Genomic DNA, 20,973 nt, shown 5'->3' on the forward strand with positions numbered 1-20,973 from the left:
CACAGCACCATACAGGCTGCTATGAGGAAAATTAACTCCATCCAACCAGACCCTGTACAGGCAGATAAGGGACCATGGGGCTAACTCCAGAGATTGCCAGTCCATTGCCAGTCCAGTACTGCCAGTATTCCACGCAACAAAAACTAATACTTGGCTTTCTCTCTGTTCAAAACATTCAGTCCGCACTAAAAAATTGGGAAACTGAGGCAGGGAAATGAAGTAAGCTATCCCAAGTCGCTCCTAGAAGCAGTAGAAGGGGTTAGCACTCAGGGCTGGTGCTTGTCTTGAACCACAGTCCTCCAGTACTCTTCCACCAGCCCCATCTTCCTGTTGCCTCACTGGATAATCGAAGATCTTTGAATTCAGTTTCCATCTCTTTACTACTAAATTACTACATCAGTATGTTGTAAGCTGAGGTTCCAAGCATTGATGCTTTGTGTTGTTCTCATGGCACTGCACTGGCACAGAGAGAAGATAAGCACAAAATACCTGGAAATCACATAAGCAGCAAGGTAGGGACTGTAAGACTTCCCCAGCCCAACTAAAACCAGGTAGATTTGTTCTCACTGGAGCATGGATCTCCTTCAGGAGGGAAGAAGGTTAAGGTGCTTTTTTGGTTTTTTTTGCATCGCCTTGGTTGGATCTTTAAAAGGCGGTAGTAGTTCTAGCCCTTTGTTTCCTGCTCTGAATGTAATTTTCCCAAGGCACAAGAAGTGACTTACCTGGAGATCATAAAGGCTGTCACAAAGCTCAACAGCCAGGATTAGAACCGTATTTCCTACTTTATCTTCTGTTCTTTCAAGTCAGTGCAAAACGTTACCAAAAAGCATTACTACCAAGTGACATTAGGGTGTAAGAGGTATAGGCATAGGAGCCCATCTAGATACATCTATCAATGTCACGTATATCTGTTCACAGCATGATAATAAATGTCTAGGCAAGTAACAAATACAAAGCAAAAAAGGTTCATCTGTCTCTGGTGTATTTTAATAAGTGAAATAAACCTGAAGGTGTGAGTCGGATTTCAGCAGCAGTTAACCTTTCCCCTGACATGATGCAAGGTCTCTTTGCAGGGACGCTAAGCAGAATATTTGCTAAATACCATATTGGAGCTAACTCTGGAGACTGCCAGTCTACTGCCTGCTTATGTAAAGCTTCTCAGGAGGCAGGCTGATACCCTCAGGCTTCTCCAAAAACACTGCTGATCCATAGGGCTAATCTCCTATCTTGGACCGTGAAACAAGCTGCAGTCTAAGGGTTATGGCCGATGGATATGTGAGACACAACCACCAGTTTGCCGAGTGGCTGCTGCTCCCCAGGTCTGTTAGGTACTTGGTGGCTTATGGGCCTGCAAGAGACTTAGCTGAATGATACTACCCACTTGTAGGGGACACCATGCCTGATGTCACCTTCCCCACTGCCTGCCTTCTGCCGCCCCTGAACAAGTTCACAGGGATCACCTTAGCGCGTGTTTTGGAATAGGAGGGGTTTGGTATAGCTTTTAGGTTTCACAAAAGTGCAAGAGAGCTGAAAAGTTGGTCAAACAACTTAGAATACATCCCTGCAGGTCCCATGGGTCCGTGTGCTCGAGCACACATATGTGTAGTGAGGTAGCTGTTTCTGCTAAGGCAAAGAAGAGCATTACCCGTTTAGAGAGCTTTGGCTATCAGCAGAATGGATATTTTTGGCTTAAGTGGAAAATAATAAAACTAGATAGGTCTGAGGTCTTGGTCAGAGTGGACCCACCAGGTGCTGGACTTCAAAACTGATGCCAAGTTGTTTGGCTATTTGAATTTGCAGAATTGAAGTGCCAGCAGCTGGGCAGTCCTGGGCTGCAGGCACAGTACAGGTGTGAACATGTTGAGCTGCAAGCTCTTGGGAGCCGCTTCCCCATGTGAGCACTAGACAGGGAATTATTACCACTTGCCTGTCATCACCAGTATGAAAAGTAGGTGTGATATTTCCCCAGTTCAATTAAATAGAAGGAGCCCAAGATCACTACCCTTCTTTGTGAAGTGGGTCCATTCCGTTTTAAGTGCTTCCCTTTGTTTCCTGCACAAACATGGAAACAATGGAAACAATGCCATCTCCCACCATAGAAGGACAGCTTGCTCCATCCCTTTCATAACAGAAGCCCTTGAGGTTTGCACCAAGGGAGTTTGATTAGGTTAGTAATCACTGCAGCACACAGAAAGCATTTATACCCTGCAACCTTTTGTAAATAGTTACACTGGTTCTGCCTCTAAAGCTGAGGAGATTTACACATACGTCTTTCTCCCAGCACTGAGGGAGGAGAAACTGAGGCAGTAAAAACCTGAAAGCCAGCAATTTATTCAAGAAGGGACACTGAGAGCACTTGAAGGCTCAAAGCTTGTGGTATTTTACCTATAGTTTGCAGCACAGGGAACAAAGGATAGGATTTTCATTAAGCCCTAGCATTTTGAGAGAGACAAACTGTATTTTTTCAAAGTCACACTGATCGTCTTGCAAAAGTTTTCCTCAAGAGTTGTTACTACACAAGAGCTGTGTGTGCAGCTCTTGGTGATTCACTGCCTGTTACCTGTTGCTGTAGTGGGAGCTGCTCTAAAGGGCTGCTAGGAAAGGACTTTCCAGTTCTCTCCTATTCCTAAGACCTCTTCTGAGGTCTCTCCTATTCTCCTTTGGCAGTCACCTCACTCCCACTTAGCCATTGCACCTGACATGACCTCTGGTTAATGACTTATCTCCAAAACCTGAAGAAATCACGTGTGCCAAGTCTGCCTACTCTAAATGACTTTGGGAGAGAGGTACTTTGTGACACATGGTGTGACTGGGGGAATCCAAACCTTTTCTTCAGTACGTCACGTTTTGGGCTACAAGATACCTGGGAAGCAAAACCAGGTAATATCCCTTTTTCTTTCTCAGAGCAGTCTCTAGTTTTAATTACCTCCTCCGTTCCTTTGGTAGCAGCACTTCATGGGAGTTCTCTCTTCTGTAGCCAGAAAATTGGGAAACACAAATATGACACAATTACCTTCAATTACCAAAAATATTACTTTTATGGAAGAAAAGTGAAAATTTTGACTTATTCCATATCTGAAGCAGTGAAAGACACATAGTGAGATTATAGGGGAGTTTTCAGTGACGGAGGTTCATCCATGGCCTTCAGAGAGAAGAAATAATCATGTTACTGCCTTTCCTCCCAGCTGTTTGTATCCTTTAATCTCACACACTGAATCCTCTGTTTGCTTGGGCTTTGGAGATTCAACAACCCTGATGTGCAGTTAGCACAGAGCAGGACTCCCCTGTTACTTGCTGGTTTGATCCTGGCCACAGCCATAAATGACTGCCCTTTTTCTGTATACACAACATGTATGTGGATCAGATACAAATTCGAACGTGCAACACGGCTCCACCCACACTGTCTGCAGAAGACAAACTCATCCACAGCAACGAAAAGTGCAAAGATAATTCAGTGTTTTCCACTTGATGCCCAATGATGTTTCCTAGCATCCCTTGGCACGTCCCTCCTTGCACACCTGCCTCACCCCCCAAAAGCTATTGAGATGCTTGTTTTGCTGAGTCCAAGTCTCCTTTTGGTCTCCAAGGCTCTTCTACCTGTGTTTCCAGAGAGATTAATAAATAACCAATAAATTGGCTGTGCACACCAAACTTCTGCAGGGCCCATCACAGGAGCCCTGGCATCCCTCTAAAACATTTCAAGTTTGGTTTTTTGCCATCCCTTCTCTTTGAATGTATGACCGCAAACAGGCCAATAATGGCTACATGCCCTGCAGACAACATCCGTTGTTCAACCTGGAGCGCCATGTCCTTATTTTTATTTGAATGATTCTTCTCCTGTCCCACAATACACAAGGACCCCCAATGGTTTTGCATTTGAGCTCCATCTGGTGCATCTTGGCTGCGTGTAGCAACGTCTCAGTGCCCATCCCTGCTGTGTAAGTCCTCAAGCAAGTCAAGACATCACCATGTCCCAGCGCTGACTCATGGCTGTGCTTTCGCAAGGGTTGATGACAAGCTCTTTGGTGCTCTCGTTCGTGTCCCCCATCGTCTCCGTGTCCAAACAGAAGCGTGAAGCTATGTGTTCAATGTGTGACCCAACTTTGCCCCAACGCTGAGGAGAGATACACACATGAGAGGAGAAACAGGGATGAACAGGCTTCCTCCTCATTATGCTTTTACTATACTGTTCCAGCATCAAGAGAACAGTCGTCACTAAGCCTTTGCGGCCTGATGCTGGGAAGTACAGGGTCCCCCAGCCCACACCCAGCAGAGCACATGCTGAGCATTTCTCCCATCAGAAGCACGCTCATTTAAGCTCAGCCTCTGCCTGGCTTCAGGAAGATAATATATTACTAACAGCTTTTTCCCCAGGTCACTGGTTCAAATGCCAGCTCAGTGATTAACTGCAGAGAAATATTAGCATCTGCTGGCTGACTGGCAGCCCGTGTGAACTAAATTGCCAGTTTTGGTTTGCCTGCTGCAGATAAGTATCCAGATCACCACCCGCACTAATAGACATCCTTATCAACACACTCATTTAAGAGGCAAAGGGCCAAACAGGCCAGAGCCTGTACTCCCAGATAGACTGTACTTCCCAGAGGAAGTCAGAGCACACAGGGAACTTGATGTGCAATAACACTACGCTGAAAGAAAGGGAACTTCAAAGAAAATGGGGGATCAATGAAAGGACTCACCTGCTTGTTGTCACCTTCTTTGCAAGGTGACAGCAGCACCTGGGAACCGGGGAAGAGGGTGTACACAGACAAGCACAGCTGCTGCTGGCGGACTTGGTGGTTGTATGTATATGTCCATTCCTGCAAAGATGAAGAAAAAGAAAGGAGGTGAGAGATCAGGGTTGATTCTTCATATTCTTCTACCTGGAAAGCAAACACTTTGGCTTGGATCCTGCCCCCTCGGAAACCAAGCTCAAACCTCATTGACTTCAAGAGGCACCAGGACAGGTCACTAGGATGTTTCAAGCCTCCCCAAAACTGCAGCTGTCATCGGGGGATTGTACGTGCCAAAGAAAATGTCTACAAAAGCTGCTGGAAGAAAATGGTTCATGAGGCAAAGGATTTCATAGCCAGAACTGGGCTGTGGCTGGGGAACAGGGAGATGGAAAAATAGCAAAAGAGGCAGAAATATGCAACCACACTACATGCAATCCTCTTTTTCCAAGGAAGAGCAGCAGAAATGCTTTGCAGCTAGCAGCGGGAGAGAGGAGGTGATATATAGCAAATGTTTGCAATTCCCAGGATTCTGTTCCCAAGTATCACAAAAATCAGGGATAAAGTCCCCCTTTATATCAAAGAAGCAGGACTGAACTCCACTCGTTTGCTTTACTGGTTTGCTATGACCACTGCTATTCCTGCTCCCCTGTGCTGTCCTGGAGGTTTTTTTCTCATGCTGCTTTTCATGTTCACCTGCTCTTTATCAGCTCCTCAGCCCAAGAAATAATCTTTGGGGGAGCGGGGGAGGTGGGGACTCTTTGTCCTGTATAGAGCTCTCTGGGATTATCATCTTTTCCACCCATGGATGTTTTTTTCTTAGGAGAGAAAGAGAAGAGGCTGATAGTTTGATCAGGATTTCCAAATGTACTGGATAAAGCATCATGTATGTACAGATACACTGCTTAGCCCAGTAGTATTTCACAGAAGTTTACTGCAACATTTATTCCAGCCAAACATTTTCTGTCATTCACCTGTGCTCATATTACCCAAGGGCACCTCCTGAGGATCTAAGACTGTCCAGGTAGGGATGTTTCCCTGCTATTTGTGTGTGGACACAAGCAGTCAAGAGCTGCTTTGGCTTATGGGAAACCACAAACCATGCTTTTACATAACCCCAGAGAGTGACACAAGAGTCAGAGCTCCGGAAGGAGTGAAGCGAGCAGGGGTGTTGGCAATGGAGGGGGAGGCAGTACTCAAATGCATGGCAGTTTAGGCCGGATCTGGAAAAATGAAGGGTAAAAGTTGCCTCTGGGAGACTGCAGCCCTTTCTGAGTGCTGGAAGGGGCAGTGAAGAATGGCTGCCCTGATCTCAGAGCTGGGACACCTGCAGCTCCCCCGACCTTGAATGGTAGAGGCTTTGGGTTGCATGAGCATGAGTTATTAGAGAAGGGGAAAACTTCCACCCCTTTGGTATTTGTCACCATTGGCAGCTCTAACTCCTCTCCCTGACTTCAAAACAGACAGCTACAGGCATCTGATTCCTGGGAATATAAATGCCACTTCATTCAGGTTCTTAGCCACCTGGAAGGGAAAACACGCTTTTGCACAGCAGACCCAGATCCACGAGGACTTCACACTGTGATCCTCACACCCCATATTTCTTAGCCTACTACTCCCCACCAGCTAATGGAAAGCAAACCTGGCTTTCTGAACAGCTTGCCCACAGGCTTCTCAGCGAGAGCTGCCCAGGATTTCGGCACATAACAAGCATTAATTTTCAAAGCTGTAGTCTGCACTCAAAGGGCCTTCTGGCAACTGCTTCTTTGTCAGACAGAGCAGAGTTTACTTGATCCTACAGTGAACGCGTTCCAGACATCCCAGCCGTGCCCACTGTCAGCTGCTGTGTGAACTACCAGCCTGGGAAATCAGGTGCCAAATTAGTCCTGCATCTGTGAAGAACCAAGCCCTACGGGGCAAGCTCCAACACCTGTTCTCGGCACCCGTGCTGCTACAAGCTGCTTTGAAAACCTGCTTTACACTTTTAACCAATTGTTTGTCATTTTAGCTCAGGACAAGGCCTGAGCTACACCCATGAGGCTGCTCAGCAGCCACAAGCTAATCCTGTAACTCTTGTATATGCTGGATCCCCCACCTAACTCAGGGAGTGGGACTTCATGACCTCTTAACCTCCTTGCTTCACTAAGGCACTTCATGGAGGACTGCTGCTCCCAGAGGTTCTCCATGCTTTTTCTCCAGGCCAGGCTCTGTTCAAGCCTTCCCAATATTCACATCCTCTCAGGGCAGGACTACCCTCTCACTCAGCAAAGCGCCATGGCATAGACAGGGTGGTGGTAACCATCTCTCCTAAGCTGTTCTTCATCATAGAAGTGAGCCCTACGGAATGAGATATACGCATCAGTTCAATAGCTGACATTGGATCCTCCCCTCTTGCCCCCAGGCTGTCCTGCTACTGTCTTTATCTAAACTGACAGATTTTCACACAGCTCTTCTATTTTGGCAGAATGGCTTTTTATGGAAGCCAGTCCTGTTGAAAATGTTTTATCCAGTTCTAATCATGTCTTGTCTCTTTTCAGCCCTAGATGAAAGCCAGAGAAAATGATGCAGAAAATGAAGAAATTCTGGGGGAAAAAAGTGTCACTTGAACACCACAGAATCCATTAAAGGCTTTGAGTTAAAATACAGACAAATGGCCATGCAAATTTTTATCTTACTCCATCTCTTCCCTTATTTGTATCAGTTGGGATGAAAATTCCTGCTTTTTTTCCCCATGAGAAACTACTTTATCTTCTAAACCCTGGCACACTGAGCACTCACATGGCCAGCACAGCAGTAACGACAGCAGAGCTGTGCACGGGGTTGGGGTGAATGGGGCAGCCCAGGGTACTCCTAAGAAGGGAGACCTTCAAGGAGCTAACACAACTTCAGGGCTGCAGACTGGCCTGAAGTGGTGCCAGTGGGGCTGAGGCTGACCCCTGGCACCAAGGAAAAACACACACAAGGTGAATCTGAGATCAAGATTTCCTGCCTTTTCAAAGACAAAGCAGCTCCTGATGAAGTGGTGGTGGAGCAAAGAGGAAGAAGGTGCACTGGGAGAGCAGAGCTACCAGCTGCACATCATGACCAGCAATCCCCCTCTGTAGCCTCGGATAAAGTTACCCCCCATATGAGGCTTGCCACTATTTTTCAAGGCTTTAGCATCATTCGAGCAGGCACCTGTCACTGCTACTCAGCATCGTTGTGAATTGAGGAAATTATTTTAAAATGTGACCTTTGGCTTGGCGTAGCCTGGCTGACAGAAGGAGAAAGGAGCCCTTCAGCCTAGCAAGGAGCAGCCCCGTGGGAGCCCAGCGTTACGTGACAGAGCTGTACGTGCTCTGCTGCCGAGCAAGAGGTCAGCCATACCCTAAAGCTGGGGTAGCAGCTAGAGAAAAAATGTTTCTGAAGAAGCTGGGAACAACCTCAGCCCTCAATGATCTTTTTAAAATCACAAGGAAGGGTTTCCCAAGGCACGTGACTGCATGGGTCACCTAAGGATACCAAAGTGTCTCACTCATCAAAAGGCCCTGGGATGCAACTAGCACTCTCAGGAGAGGGAAAGCAAAGTACAAAAGGTGCCTACGGCCACCCGGGTGCAGAGGCGACGCCGGTGCCAGCCAGCCCCTCTGGTCTGCTGGCTCAGACCAGCTCCCGCAGCTCCACCTGGCCTACAGCTGGGGCAGGACATGTCCACAGAGGAGAAGAATGAAGACTTTTGAGGGGAGGAAGGTCAGAAGAGAATTTTTATGGCTGAGACGTCTCAGGAGGGACACTGTCAGGTTAGTTTGGATAGAAGCTAAATGTTCTCCAAAGAAAGTGCAGATCTAGTCAGCCCACAGGGGTCCTCAAGCCAACTGGGGTAAGCTTCAATGCCACATCAAGTAGATTATCACATTGCATTTCCTTCACAATGAGAGTCAAGGACATGCCCCCCAGTGCAATGGCAGCCAGTCAGCTCCAAGGCCCGGACATTCTGGGGTGCAGGCCAGGGAAACGGATGCTGCAACCTTCCCACTGTTTCCTCACTTGTCTAGGAGATGACTAACTTTACACTCATCTTGTGGCTACTGCTTACATGTGTGTGACTATCCAGGCTGAAGCGTCTTCGGCTTTTTTATCTGAAGTATGTCAGGTTTCATGGAACTGCTAATGACTGAAGGTTTATTAAATAAATCCCAGAGCCAGATGTCTATTCCAAAGATGTATGTACTAATATCAACTGACACTTAGTTTGAAAAGAAAACCAATCGCTCACATCTTCATCAGGTAGACCAGGGCAAAATTATGATCAATTATTTTTGCTCAGATGCATTTCTTTTGTGAAAACTAAATCAATCAGTTCATTTACCAAATGAGACACAGCAAGACATAGAGTACGAAGGCTCCGGTGGGCAGGAGTGCAGGCAGAGCCCACTGCACCGTGGGGATGGGCAGCGCTGCCAGTCACTACCTCAGGAGCAGGTCCCTCTGAGAGCCACCCAAGAGTCTGCCCTGACTGCTACCAGACCTCTTGGAGAGGGAAGGGCCAAGTGGATCCCAGGGATGAAAAGACAGAGTTCTCCTACACAAAGATGAGGGGTCTTCTTGTGCCTGTGTCCCTTTTAGTAATTCAGGACTAACACCAGATACCACCAGGGAGGGTTTGAGAGATCTGCTAGGGGTGTAAATCTGATTTCACTGCAGTCAGAGTACTCTTCTCAATTTACCCAAACTATGGATGTGGCCAGAGGGCTCACAACATCCTTCCCCTGCACTACAGATAGAAAAAAACTAAAATAAAGAGCAGTTGATTGCCATCTGACAGCTCCCATTCCTCTGTCCTCAAACCATGGTGATGTATGACAGCTCAGATCTTCTCACACCTGGTTCCAGGACTTCATGCATGTAATGTTGGTAAAGGGCTTGGGGAGCCCAGTAGGGAGACAGCTGCAGAAGGGCAATCAAGCAAACAAATTAATGCTACTAACACTGATAATAAAGGATCTGGATGGCCAGGATATTTCCATAGTACTTACTGAATGCCAGGAAAGCACAGCTTTGATTTAGCTAAGCCTATTTTTCAAATAATGAAGCTTAGGGTAAACAAGATGTGACTTCAGTATGTTGAAAGTGAAGATTATTGCTCTATTCTGGTATAGCAAATATGAAACTAAGTAGCATTCAGGACTGTTGCATAATCTATCCTACACAGCCTGGTGACTATAACCCCACATTGTCCACAAGTTCAGGTGGCCTTGTAACAATTGTGTAATTAAAATATAAGTTTCTATTCACAATGAAAATTTAAATATCCTGCTTTCATCTGAAATATTCTCCATGGGTACAAGTCACAGAGAACTATCCTAGACAGACAGAGAAAGATAAAAGGAAAATGTTTTTCTCTATTCCTGCCTGTGTATTGAGTGTAGCTATTCAGCAATCTGTTTGTAATGCATTTTTCTATTCCCCTGCAGTTAGTCCTGGATGTGCAAAAGCAATGGAGTTGCTGTCTAGTGGGAAGTGTTGACCTATTGCAAACTGCTGCAGAATCAGAATGGGAAGACGAAAAGTTTGTGGCATGAAAAATTCCAAAAATTTACTCCACAGAAATGTCAAAACAAAATGTGTTTGATGGGAATGAAACAATCCAACTTGTTGGCATGACATTTCTTATTTTAAAATATCACATCAAATTGATATTTCAGAAAGACCAATGCCATTTCATTTTGAAACGCTAGCTTGCAGCAGCATTTTCCATTCTGATTTTCCCAGATTTTTTTTAAAAACAACCAATTCATTGAAAGTTGCAGTTGTCACTAAAACATTTGTTTTCCTTCAGCAGAGTTGACCCTGTAAAACATGGTTATCTGTTCTCATCAGTTTACTTCTCTTGCTGTTTGCGTAAAAAGTCCACATAGCAGTGGAAGAAAGAAAAAGAATTCTAAAACCTGGAAACCAGTTAAACTGTTAGAACTATAACTACGCAGTACTTGCAGTTACATTCGCTATATTTTCTGAACTGACTAAAATTCAAGTAGTCATTGTTGTTTTTACCAGACTGTGAAGCAGATATTTTCCTGACTAAAGGCAGGTATGCAACTGCATGTGGAAGAGATGCACATAATGACATACTTCACTTGCACATGCAAACTAGGGCCATTTTCAGCATCATCTCCAGGCTAGGCCTTTTATATGCGTAGCTACCTGGTTCGAATGTGCAACCATAAGAGTTAAGGATGTACAGTCAAGTGGAAGCAAGCACACCATTGCCTATTAAATTATTTCATAGCACCCCAAAGAAGTGAGTGATTGTTATCCTCCCTGTTTTATAGATGGGAACAGTGAGAGAACTTTGACATGCCCAAAAACACAAAGGGAGCCTGAAGCAAAGGAAGGTTTTGAAGCCATGTCTTCAGGGTCTTGCTCCAGTGACTCCACTGTAAGGCACATGTGACTGCTCTTGGTTCTAACATTTCATAGAATATGCTTTTGAGAACACAGATTCATACAGCTTTTCTTCATCTCAGTGAGATTGAAAAAAACCAAGATCATCTTCATTAAATTCTCACTAGTTTAATGGGCAATCTAATATTGAGAGAACGCAGACTATGAAGTTATAAATACCATTGCGATTCAGTGCATTTTGAAAGCAATAAGGCTGAAAGATGAGAGGAAATTATAGTTCTCTCTGTCTTTCCCTGATCTCTGCAGATGAACTGCACATGACATTCCTAGGCAGCAGTAAGCGCTCAGCACAGGCTAGCACAGACATAAGCGGTCCACCCTGTACTGTGGCGTCCTGCACCAGTCCCTGCTGCTGCCCAGGGCCTCCACTGAGGTAAGGAGGGCTCACCAGGGTTTAACTACATGCTACCTTAGGAAAGAGGCTGGCAGAATGGGTAATCCTCCAACAGAGCTTTAGTAAACTTAGGAAATCACCTTGAACCTGCCCTGGAGCCTTCTCTCCAGCCAGCATCACGGGGATAAGCAACACGTCTTACCTGTGCTGTTCCTGCCGTGCCTTTGCTGCTGATGCAAGGATTTAAGCTCAGGACAGGGAACTCTTGGGCTTCAGACTTGTGCGACTCCAGGCAGCTCTGCCTTTGCCTGATCATCCCAGTCTGATAGAGTGATTCCTCGGGAATCCTGCAGGAACAGCATGAAGACAACATCCCTACTCCCCGAGGCACACGGAGTACTCAAAGGGAGGCTCAGTGGGGTAAGGAGGGTGCAGTTGCACCATTTCACCTTCAGAAAATGAGAGCTGCAAGATCTATTACAATACTGAACTACTGAGAGTAGTACATGGACAGGGACACTGCAGAAGCAGCACTCAGAGATGGATGGCCGGCCTTTCTAAGAGGAAAAAAGAAATAACACTGCACAAGGCAAACAGAGGAGCAAGGAATAGACTGTGAGCAGGCTGAAGGTCAGCCTTCAGCTTACAGGAGTGGGGAACTTTATAACAAACTGCCACAGAGCCCTGGCATTCCCTGTGAATGCTCCTGTGCAATGCCACACATGGCAAAAAAGCAAGAAAACAGCTATAAATCATTTTCACACTGTGATTCTGCACTCAGCCATTGCATCAGCAGGTCCTTGGAGGTATCTCCAAAACCTTTTTGAGGATGATTCCTGATAGTGACCAGGGGAATGGATGCAATGGTTTCTGGAGTAATTTTGGTGACTAAAAGGGATCTGCGCAAAAGCAACTGTGGAAGTGCATATTAAGCAAAGCACTAGGCTAGGAGTAAGGCAGAGCCACCTGAATACAGGTCATAAACTCCTAGAGTGGATGGTTTCACCACAGAGGAGTCTTGAGTATCACAGAACAGCGTGAGAGGACTGGAAATTAGGTGCTTTTTTTGTAAGCAAGAGTCATTATGTACTGAAACAACTCACCAGAGTCTACAGTGCATTTTTCACCTTGGGATACTTTTGTAAGAAAAAATGGCTATTTCCCTATACCACCTGTCCCGCAGCATGGGCACAAGGATACCTGAGGAAGCCCCAAAAGCTAAGAGAAGTAACTGGTGCTTTGCCCCTCACAAGCCCTGCAGCAAAGAGCCACGGAGTCTATAAGACTGCTTAGAGAAAGCAGGACCACAAATGAACCGTGTCACACTGTGTGCAAGCAGTTCAAATCCAGCACAAAATTCACTATGCCCTTCTGTGAAGCCCAAGGGAGGGGGTGCCTGTGTCTCTGGGACAGGGGGAGGTGTGGGGACTGGAGGGGCAGAGGAAAGCTCTGTGGGGCAGGAGGGATGGGGCATCCTGCTGGCCTGCTAGAGACAGGCAGAGATCGCACATCCATACCGAAGTTCAGGGTAAACGTTTTCCAGGTACCACTTGAAGCTGTGGCATTTCAACCTTGTCCGCAGCTCCACTCTGCTCTGGACACTGTAAGAAGAAAATATCATAGAGATACAATGGAAATCATGAAGGTGAGACCCAACGTACCAAAAAGAGAGGCTGAGAGAGACCCAACAGATACGCACAGACAGCAAACACAAGAGCATCAGCAGCTCTATTTTCTGCTGTCTTCTGCATGAGCTTGGGTGGTTGTTTTGATCTCTGTCTCTTTGGAGGTCTCACTTGGTAAAATGGCATGATGACATATTGCCATTTTAACAAGGAGCCTGGAGTTTGGTGGATGAAAAGGTTCATGGAAAAGCACAGTCATTTAAAAATGATTAGTAAAAAAATGTATGCTATCTACTATATGCACTAAGTATTTATTTAATATATTAATGTACTAGGAAATTAACATATGCTATTATAAGTTACTCTTAGTTTACAGGACTACAGAAGGCCTTGATTTCTAAGAGCACCTAAACACGCCTTTATGTCAGAAGTTAATCCCACAGTGAAATACTTCTTTCTTTCATTAACCAGGGCAAAATTTCTGCTGAGGGATCATGCTGTATAGTGACATTTTCCAAACTCCAGCTCCTCCCTGGGCCAGCCTCTACCTGTGGAGCTGTTACGAGCTGGCATCTACAGAGCAGTAGGAAGCCTCCAGTACCTTCCCTTCGCATAGGCTATCATCTTCTCTACACCCTCATATATTTAGCAGGACAGAGCTGTTACTTCATTCAGTGTTGACGGATGGGAAGAAGATATGAATTCAGTGGAAACAGGTTAGTCACCAGGTTTTCAATTTATTTATCCTGGAGACTGAAGACTAACCAGAAGGAATTTGGGTTTCGATTTGGAACCCCCTGTGGTCCAAAGGAAACTTTCTAAGGAAAGGAAGAGCACAGGAAAATAAGAAATTAACACAAATACTTACAGTCCTCCTGACAGGGAGGCATTTCTGACTGTTCACAGAATGAATGGCAAACTCCCTGCATACAAAGCACTTGCTCCTTTCCAATAAAGCCTTAGCGGGCCCAGCATTTAGTGATTTTCCTGCTCCTCAGCTGCCAGCAAGACCTCTGGACTCTCCCCCCCAAACTCTGCTCTAGGACTAGAAGTACTTGTACCTAATGCCAAGGGCAGACATAGGCAGAGGGGGTTTCCCCCAGCTCGATTTGGTTCACTCACTGGGATAAACTAGCACAGCATATAAACTAGCTGTTTATATATTTCATTGCTGTGCTCATAGCATCTGCCTACCATTAGCATTTAATTGAGCGTTACTACAGAAACAACGCAGGCAGGTTTCCGCAGCAGGGCGATGTCACCATGAACACCCACTGCAGCAGGCAGGGCACAGGCAGCAGAGAAAGACACTTACTTTCCATAAGGCCTCCCTTGGGCTGCGGGACGAGCTGCGTAGTAGTACTGCTTGAATTCATCCATCCACACCTCCGCAGTGCGCTTGGTGTTTCTGAAGGAGGCAATGAAAGACAGGTGAAACCAAGGAAGCCTCCAAGGTGACATTTTTCTAAAATGCATCAACTGGTCCATCCTGCTCTCCTCCCATCCTCAACTTGGTCTTTGGCTTCACCCAAACCACCTTTGTGGCAGCCCACACCTCACTACTAGAGAAGGTACTCCTCCTCCCCATTATTCCAGGGACCAAACACAACAGACCAAAGCCTGCGTGAAGAATTCACCATTTCAAAGTCAGTTGGATGCCTTGCAATGCGGACGCTGCCTTTCCACTCAGGTTTGCAGCAGCTCTGACAGTGGAGATGTTGCCACATCCCAGCCTCTTCTGTAGGAGTCTTATTTCACTACTAAAACCAAGAGCCCTCCTTGTGACTCAGAACTGAAGCTGCTCTTAAGCATAATCTCCCAGGCAGGCATGCCTGTGGTTTTACTGAGTGGCTGGGATGGAGGTCTGAAAAGTGGTGCAAAATTTGCCAAAGATCGAAGGCAAATACTTCGTTTGCGTCAATCCTGTATGGACTCTTCTGCTTTGCACTCCTGGATTTCACTGAGGCAAATCTCAGCATTCAAAACTTAGAAGAAACCACCCTGGCCACAATGCTGTAGCACAAATGTCCATCTTCCACATCAGTTAGGTGTCTGGAGAAGGTTTATGAGCATCAGGAAATCTTCTGTTGACTTCAGATGGCTCTAAGTCTCCTTGCAAATGGCTTTGTTGCTCCATGCCTATCTACCCATCCCTGGCCGGGTCAGGGGAGTCCTCCAAGCTCCTGCTCCCAGGCAGGCCAGTGCCTCCAAGCTATTGCTATCATGCCACTGGGCTGTGGGTGCCATGGGGCAGACTCTGATCCAGCCAAGTCCCACGTGGCCAGAACAGGAGATAGTCTGCACGTGAACCCAGCACAACACTGGAGCCTGAGCCATCTCTCACGCTGAAGAAGAGGCTGTGTGGAAAAAAAATCAATATCTGGCAGAAAGGTGGAGATATTTTTTGCTAACATCTATGTTTAAACGGAAGTACCACAATAGTATCAGGTTGCCAGAAGCTGCTTCTCCTCTCAGTCTATATACTACAACATTAAGTTTAAGGCTGATAGATACCATAAGGTTAATAAAATCCCAGCTCCTAATGCCTAGAGATATGTTTCTCCAGACTGCTTTTCAGTCCCTTGCTGATTCATGGTGCTTCTTTCTCTCTCTCTCTAAGGCCACTGCAATACTCTTAAGTGCTCTTGCTCAAGAGATGTCGAAGTCGCAGTGTCTACATCTGTACCTAACCTTCCCCAAAGTTCAGGCGTTTTTTGTCTTGGCTTCCTGATCTCATTTGGATTTATAAGAAACATGGGGATAAATGCTGAGGCTCACACCTAGGTATTGATTCAGACCTCCCCAAACTCCCTGTGCACCTGTGCCAGAAGAGCTGTACCTGTTCAAGCTCCCCTTGCTCCTCCTGCAGGTAATGCAATGTGGACGCTGCCTTTCCACTCAGGTTTGCAGCAGCTCTGACAGTGGAGACGTTGCCACATCCCAGCCTCTTCTGTAGGAGTCTTATTTCACTACTAAAACCAAGAGCCCTCCTTGTGACTCTCAAATTTGTGTCCTTGATGCCAGCAATACTGTGCCCCTCACCACCGTCTTTTTGAAGCAAGGTGACAAGGTCCCCTTCCTGCCCCACAAACTGCGTGGCTGGAGATCACATATTAGGTATAACTGAGAGGTGTAATTTGCACTCTCCCAGTTCGTTGTCTCATGCAAAGTGTGGGGAAGCTGCAGAGAGCCTCAGTCAGTGGTAACCCCACTGCAGGCAGCTGGGTCTTCACAAACACTGCTGTTGGCTTTTTATAACACTGGGAAAGCCACACTAAAAGGAATGCCTGGTGTGTAAGCACACACATATGCAGTTTAGCTGAGAAACAACCCTCCATTAAGCATAAGTGCCCCCCGGGTGTTTTTCTCTGTCATTTACTTAATGGACAACCTTCAGCCTCATGCTCTAAAAAAGGAGGAGATCCTTCCTGACTTCACTAGCTGCTCCCGTCATCTTTCCCATGTTGATTCCCACTTCTGGACCACCTCCTTCCTTGCCTGTTTTTTCCAGGATCTTAGCCCATTTCAGCTGGCCATTTCAGCACCTGATTCAGTCTATGTTCCTGTGTGTGAGGACAGGTCCCCCTCAGCTGGGATGTCCCGGCAGTTCCTTCGGTGTCCCCGCCAGCAAGGTGCAGCCCATTGCTGCCTCTGCTTGAGAGACAGCACCAGCCTGGAGGCGAAGCCATCCGCTCTGGCACGCTGCTTGGCTCCCCTCTCGGAGAGGCATTGGGAACCAAATTTTCTGGTTCAGCTGAGCCACGCTCAGCCCTCAGCTAAGGTCACTGGGTACTGACAGACATTGCTGGCAGCCTGATTTCAGGTCATTATAAATGTGTTCTGATGACCTTAGGGTCTAAACCATTTGCTGTTACAGTAGCTGGTGCTCAGGGAGATGCTGGGGCTGTCCCTCCATTTCTGTGCTGATGAAAGGTACCATACAAGTGTCCTATTTCTGTCATATTCTCAACACTGTAGAAATCCTAAGGGACAGTTGTACTGACTTGCATTTTCTTTGGCTCAGGAGATTCCTGCCCAGGGATATTTCAAAGTTTTCCAAACAAACCTTCCTCCCTATCTTCTCTGCTCCCCCCTCCCCACAAGGCAGCACCTTGTTCCATTTCACAAAAAGCAAGCACAAAACACCTACTTAATGTATGTATTGGCATTTCCCTCTGGAAAGACGTATGGATGTTTCTTCCGGAAGACATGCCCAACGCGGCTGCAGGGGATGATTTCCAGGCTCCCTCCACACATCCACACACGGAAAGAGATTTCTACAAAAGAAGCAGCTTCATCATTTTGTCTTTCTGTCCTACAGCAGGCTGGATCCTGGTATTACCTCTCACTTCATCCTCTGCCATGTTAAATTGGGGTAAATCAATTACCAGAGGGGCTTTCCTAGGCACAACTCCCTTAAAAGCACATTTCAAAGCTTCTTGTGATCTGTTTGAAGTCAGTGCACTTGAAACCTGCCCATAGCACAGCAGATGCTATCATAATGGCAGAAGCAAGACAGTAAGTAGGTCCTTTTTCATGCAGCTCCCACTTACATCGCAGAATCACCTTGCCAGTTTTGTGCTCCCCTAATTACTTCTACACTGCCTATTTCAGAGTCACTTCCCTCCAAAGGGCTGTCAAGTTCACCAGGAGAGGCCATGAATTCTGTTTATTAATCATTACAGTGGACATCATCTTTATAAATCCACCACTGTTTCTGCAAAGTGAACCAAGAGCTGTGCATCCATCACCTGTCCCAAAATGGGCAAGAGCTTACCCTGCCTGGCACATACTACAGGCCATGAGTGCCAACACTGCGGACCAACAAGGCACACACCTTCACACAAGCAAAGGGGGTCAAAGGGATTATCCCAAAAATCTGTATAAGCTGGCAGTACGGGAAATGTCTCCTGGTTGTCCCAAGCCACTCTCTGGCTGGTCCATGGGGCCCTTCTGGAGGAAAACGAGCCTGTGGCACAGTTGACACCAGAAGTTACGGGGCTCTTGGCAGGGAGCCGAATGAAATCCTAGCTGGCAAAGTAGGATGGGTGAGCAGAATGGCTGATCTAATGGGTCCATCTGGTCCTAACGCCTGTGAAGCTATGAATCTGCAGCTATATTGTCAGACAGTCATGCTTAGATGGAACCAGCATGGAAAAGATATGAAATTAAAAAGAAAAGGCTTCTGCAGTTCTTTGCATCCTATTTTATCATCCTTTGAGAGTACAGAGCTACATGTAGCATGTATTTACTCCAAAACTACAAATTCCTTTCCACACACGCCCCCTCATTTAACTACAGAAATCAGACAGGAAGACACCCATCACCTTTGCCAGCTTGTGCTCCCGGCAGTCCCCTCACATACACCAGCACAAGGATGACTTGTCCCCAGGTCAGACGCTGGCAAGACAAGCACCTGTGGCAGGACGGACATTTGGGCAGTGTGGACAGGCGGGCATTCCTCCTCCTCCAACAGCAGGTACTGCCGGCCTGCAAAGCTGCCATCCCTCCAAAAGCAACTCACAGCTTCAGGGAGCAAAGGAGAATTGGAGCCTGGACCTCCAAAGCCACCTATTTTCAGGTGCAGGTTGCTGCAAAGGTGGGAGCCAGCTTCAGGGTGCTCCCATCCCCACTCCCAGCATGCCCACCTGCTCCTGAGGTGATGGAAGCAAGAGGCTGGCACAGCTGCAAAGCCCTTTCACCTTGATGGCTGGGTCCGAAATGCAAGGCTTGAGCCTGTCCCCAACAGCTGGCCCTGGCAGCAGGGGCCAGGAAAGGCTGGGGTGGAGGAGCATTTCTTTCCAGAAATCCCCCGCCCTTCCCTTCACTGCTGTGTTTACAGGCAAGAGCTGCAACAGCAGCTGGAGCCTCACCACTTTCCCCAGTGCTGGGTATTAACAGGCCAATAAAACGTGCCCTTGTGCCGTGTCCTGGTGCTATATTGGGAGCAACCTCAATCACAGCTGCAGGGAAATGAGATTACAGCAGGATGTGGCCGCTCTAAGCTGCTGCACTCAGTTCCCCTTGCATGTGGCTGTTGCTCATTTGCCTGTGTGTCACAGCGCCGGCCACACTGCCAGCACTGCTGAGTAAATCAGAAGGGTGCCCGATAAAAGGGGACAATCAGCCGAGCAGCTGTGAACTGCAGCGTGGCTGCTGTGTCGTGCCTTCCCCTCCTCTGGTCCTTCTGCTCAGCCTGGGAGAGGAGCAGCTCCCTGAAGTGCTATGAGAAGGACCTACACCATTCAGTCCTTGCCTGCTCTTCATTTAAAGCCTAACGAAGAGGTGAGATGAGCTGAGGTGATCTCAGTGCACTGCAAACTGGAATGAAAACACTTTGCTGGGGAGGCAGGAGATGGTGAGGAGTCTGAGCTCTCCGCTTCAGACCCTGCTGCAGTCCCAGTGGAGGCAATTAAAGCACAGGTTTCTGCAGGTAGGGATGACCCATGGAGCCATCCATGGCAGCTAGCAAGGTCTTCAGACAGGCAGCTGAGAGCTAAATGCCTCGAGAGGAGGTAAACTGAGGCAGCAGTGAAGGCATGGCACAGGGCCAGCTCAGAGGAGCCAGGGGAGCAGGAACCGGCAGTGCCCTCCACCTGGCCTGTGAGGGATGTCCGGAGTGCGGATGGCCCCTCCGAGTGACCCCCAGGAGAGATGCGAGCAGTACCTGTTGGGGTGCACTGGCCTTGGCCTTAGCATGGCAAAATATCTTTAGCGCTTCTTGCTGGCCTACAAGTCCTTCTGCCGTTACTCATCAATTCACCCACAGGGGATTAAGTAAATTTAAGAAGTAAAACAACTACGGTGTCCCCCTCCTACCACAAACACACTTGCTTTTGTTTTGCCTGAAGTCTCCAGCCCCCTCTAGCTGCCCAGCCAATAACATGAAAGGCAGCAGCGATGCTCCCCAGGACCGCAGTCCTGCATCCCCTCAGGACTAAGCTACCAGAAAAAGCACGGGTCGCTGCAAGTGCCCAAAATGAGCAGCTGCTTGGTCAGCTCCTGCCCTCTGTCACCTGCCCAGAACTGACTGGGGCCAGCAGGGTCACAGCTGCCCTTGCCTGTGTGCGAAGGAGCGGCGGGACACGCTGCCCTCGACGGCTGTGCCTGCAGGAGATGCCGCTTTGAGCCGGGCACGCTTCGGCTCTCAGGGCAATGGGCAAGACAGGATCTGCCCTGCTGCTATGCAGACCTGCACTTTTTTGTTGCAGCGTTAACCTGCCTGGTCCCTTCTTCCCCTTTTCCCTTTGTCACACCGGTGCCCTGAGGCAGTGTTACACCTGGCAGCACAGCCAACACATGTTCGGTCAGGACCAGCCTCCCGGGGCATAGCACCAGTAAGGGAAACATGGTGCTCTGTAGGATAGGCCATAACCACGCGTAAGGAGCACAACGCCTGCTGTTGCAGGGCATTGGACAAGCTGCCAGGATCGAGCTTCCCCGGAGGGCAGGCTGCCCTGTCACTGTTCATCTCCCAGGAGCAGCTCGTGCTGGCTGCTGTCAGAGATGAGTGACGAGCAGAAAGGGGCAGCGGGTCAGGCGCAGGGTGGCAGTCCCTCTCCTCCTGTCTGCTTCCCTTCTTGAATGCTTTGTTTGGGCCATTGATCCAGCAGGAGAGGTGGAAGGGCTGCTGCTCCCTCCTAGGTTTCCTCAGAACCATCCCAGTCAGAGCAGCAGATGCTTTGGGACAGGCCGGTGGCAAGACACCCACCCACAGAGAGAAAGCACGAGGGCGAGAGATCCTACTGCATAACAAGATATAAATAAATAAAATATGCTAGAGGAAAAAGGCATGTGAAGGAAACAACAGTGCCAGGCAGCGGATGGGTTACTGCAAGGC

General features: G+C 47.6%; 1 protein-coding gene across 1 annotated transcript in view; it reads right to left on the reverse strand.

Annotated features, from left to right (window-relative positions):
• Positions 1-3,955: 3,955 nt before the first annotated feature.
• GALNT14 (polypeptide N-acetylgalactosaminyltransferase 14) overlaps positions 3,956-20,973 on the reverse strand; it is a 99,406-nt gene continuing 82,388 nt past the window's right edge. Inside the window, exons 10-15 of the mRNA XM_075707539.1 lie at positions 17,284-17,410; positions 14,449-14,541; positions 13,026-13,109; positions 11,711-11,855; positions 4,698-4,817; positions 3,956-4,114 (exon numbers count right to left, since the gene is read on the reverse strand). Of these exons, the coding sequence (XP_075563654.1) occupies positions 3,956-4,114; positions 4,698-4,817; positions 11,711-11,855; positions 13,026-13,109; positions 14,449-14,541; positions 17,284-17,410 (728 nt within the window). The remainder of the gene's footprint in view (positions 4,115-4,697; positions 4,818-11,710; positions 11,856-13,025; positions 13,110-14,448; positions 14,542-17,283; positions 17,411-20,973) is intronic.

The sequence above is a fragment of the Pelecanus crispus genome, chromosome 3, assembly GCF_030463565.1.
Source record: "Pelecanus crispus isolate bPelCri1 chromosome 3, bPelCri1.pri, whole genome shotgun sequence".
NCBI lineage: Eukaryota > Metazoa > Chordata > Aves > Pelecaniformes > Pelecanidae > Pelecanus > Pelecanus crispus.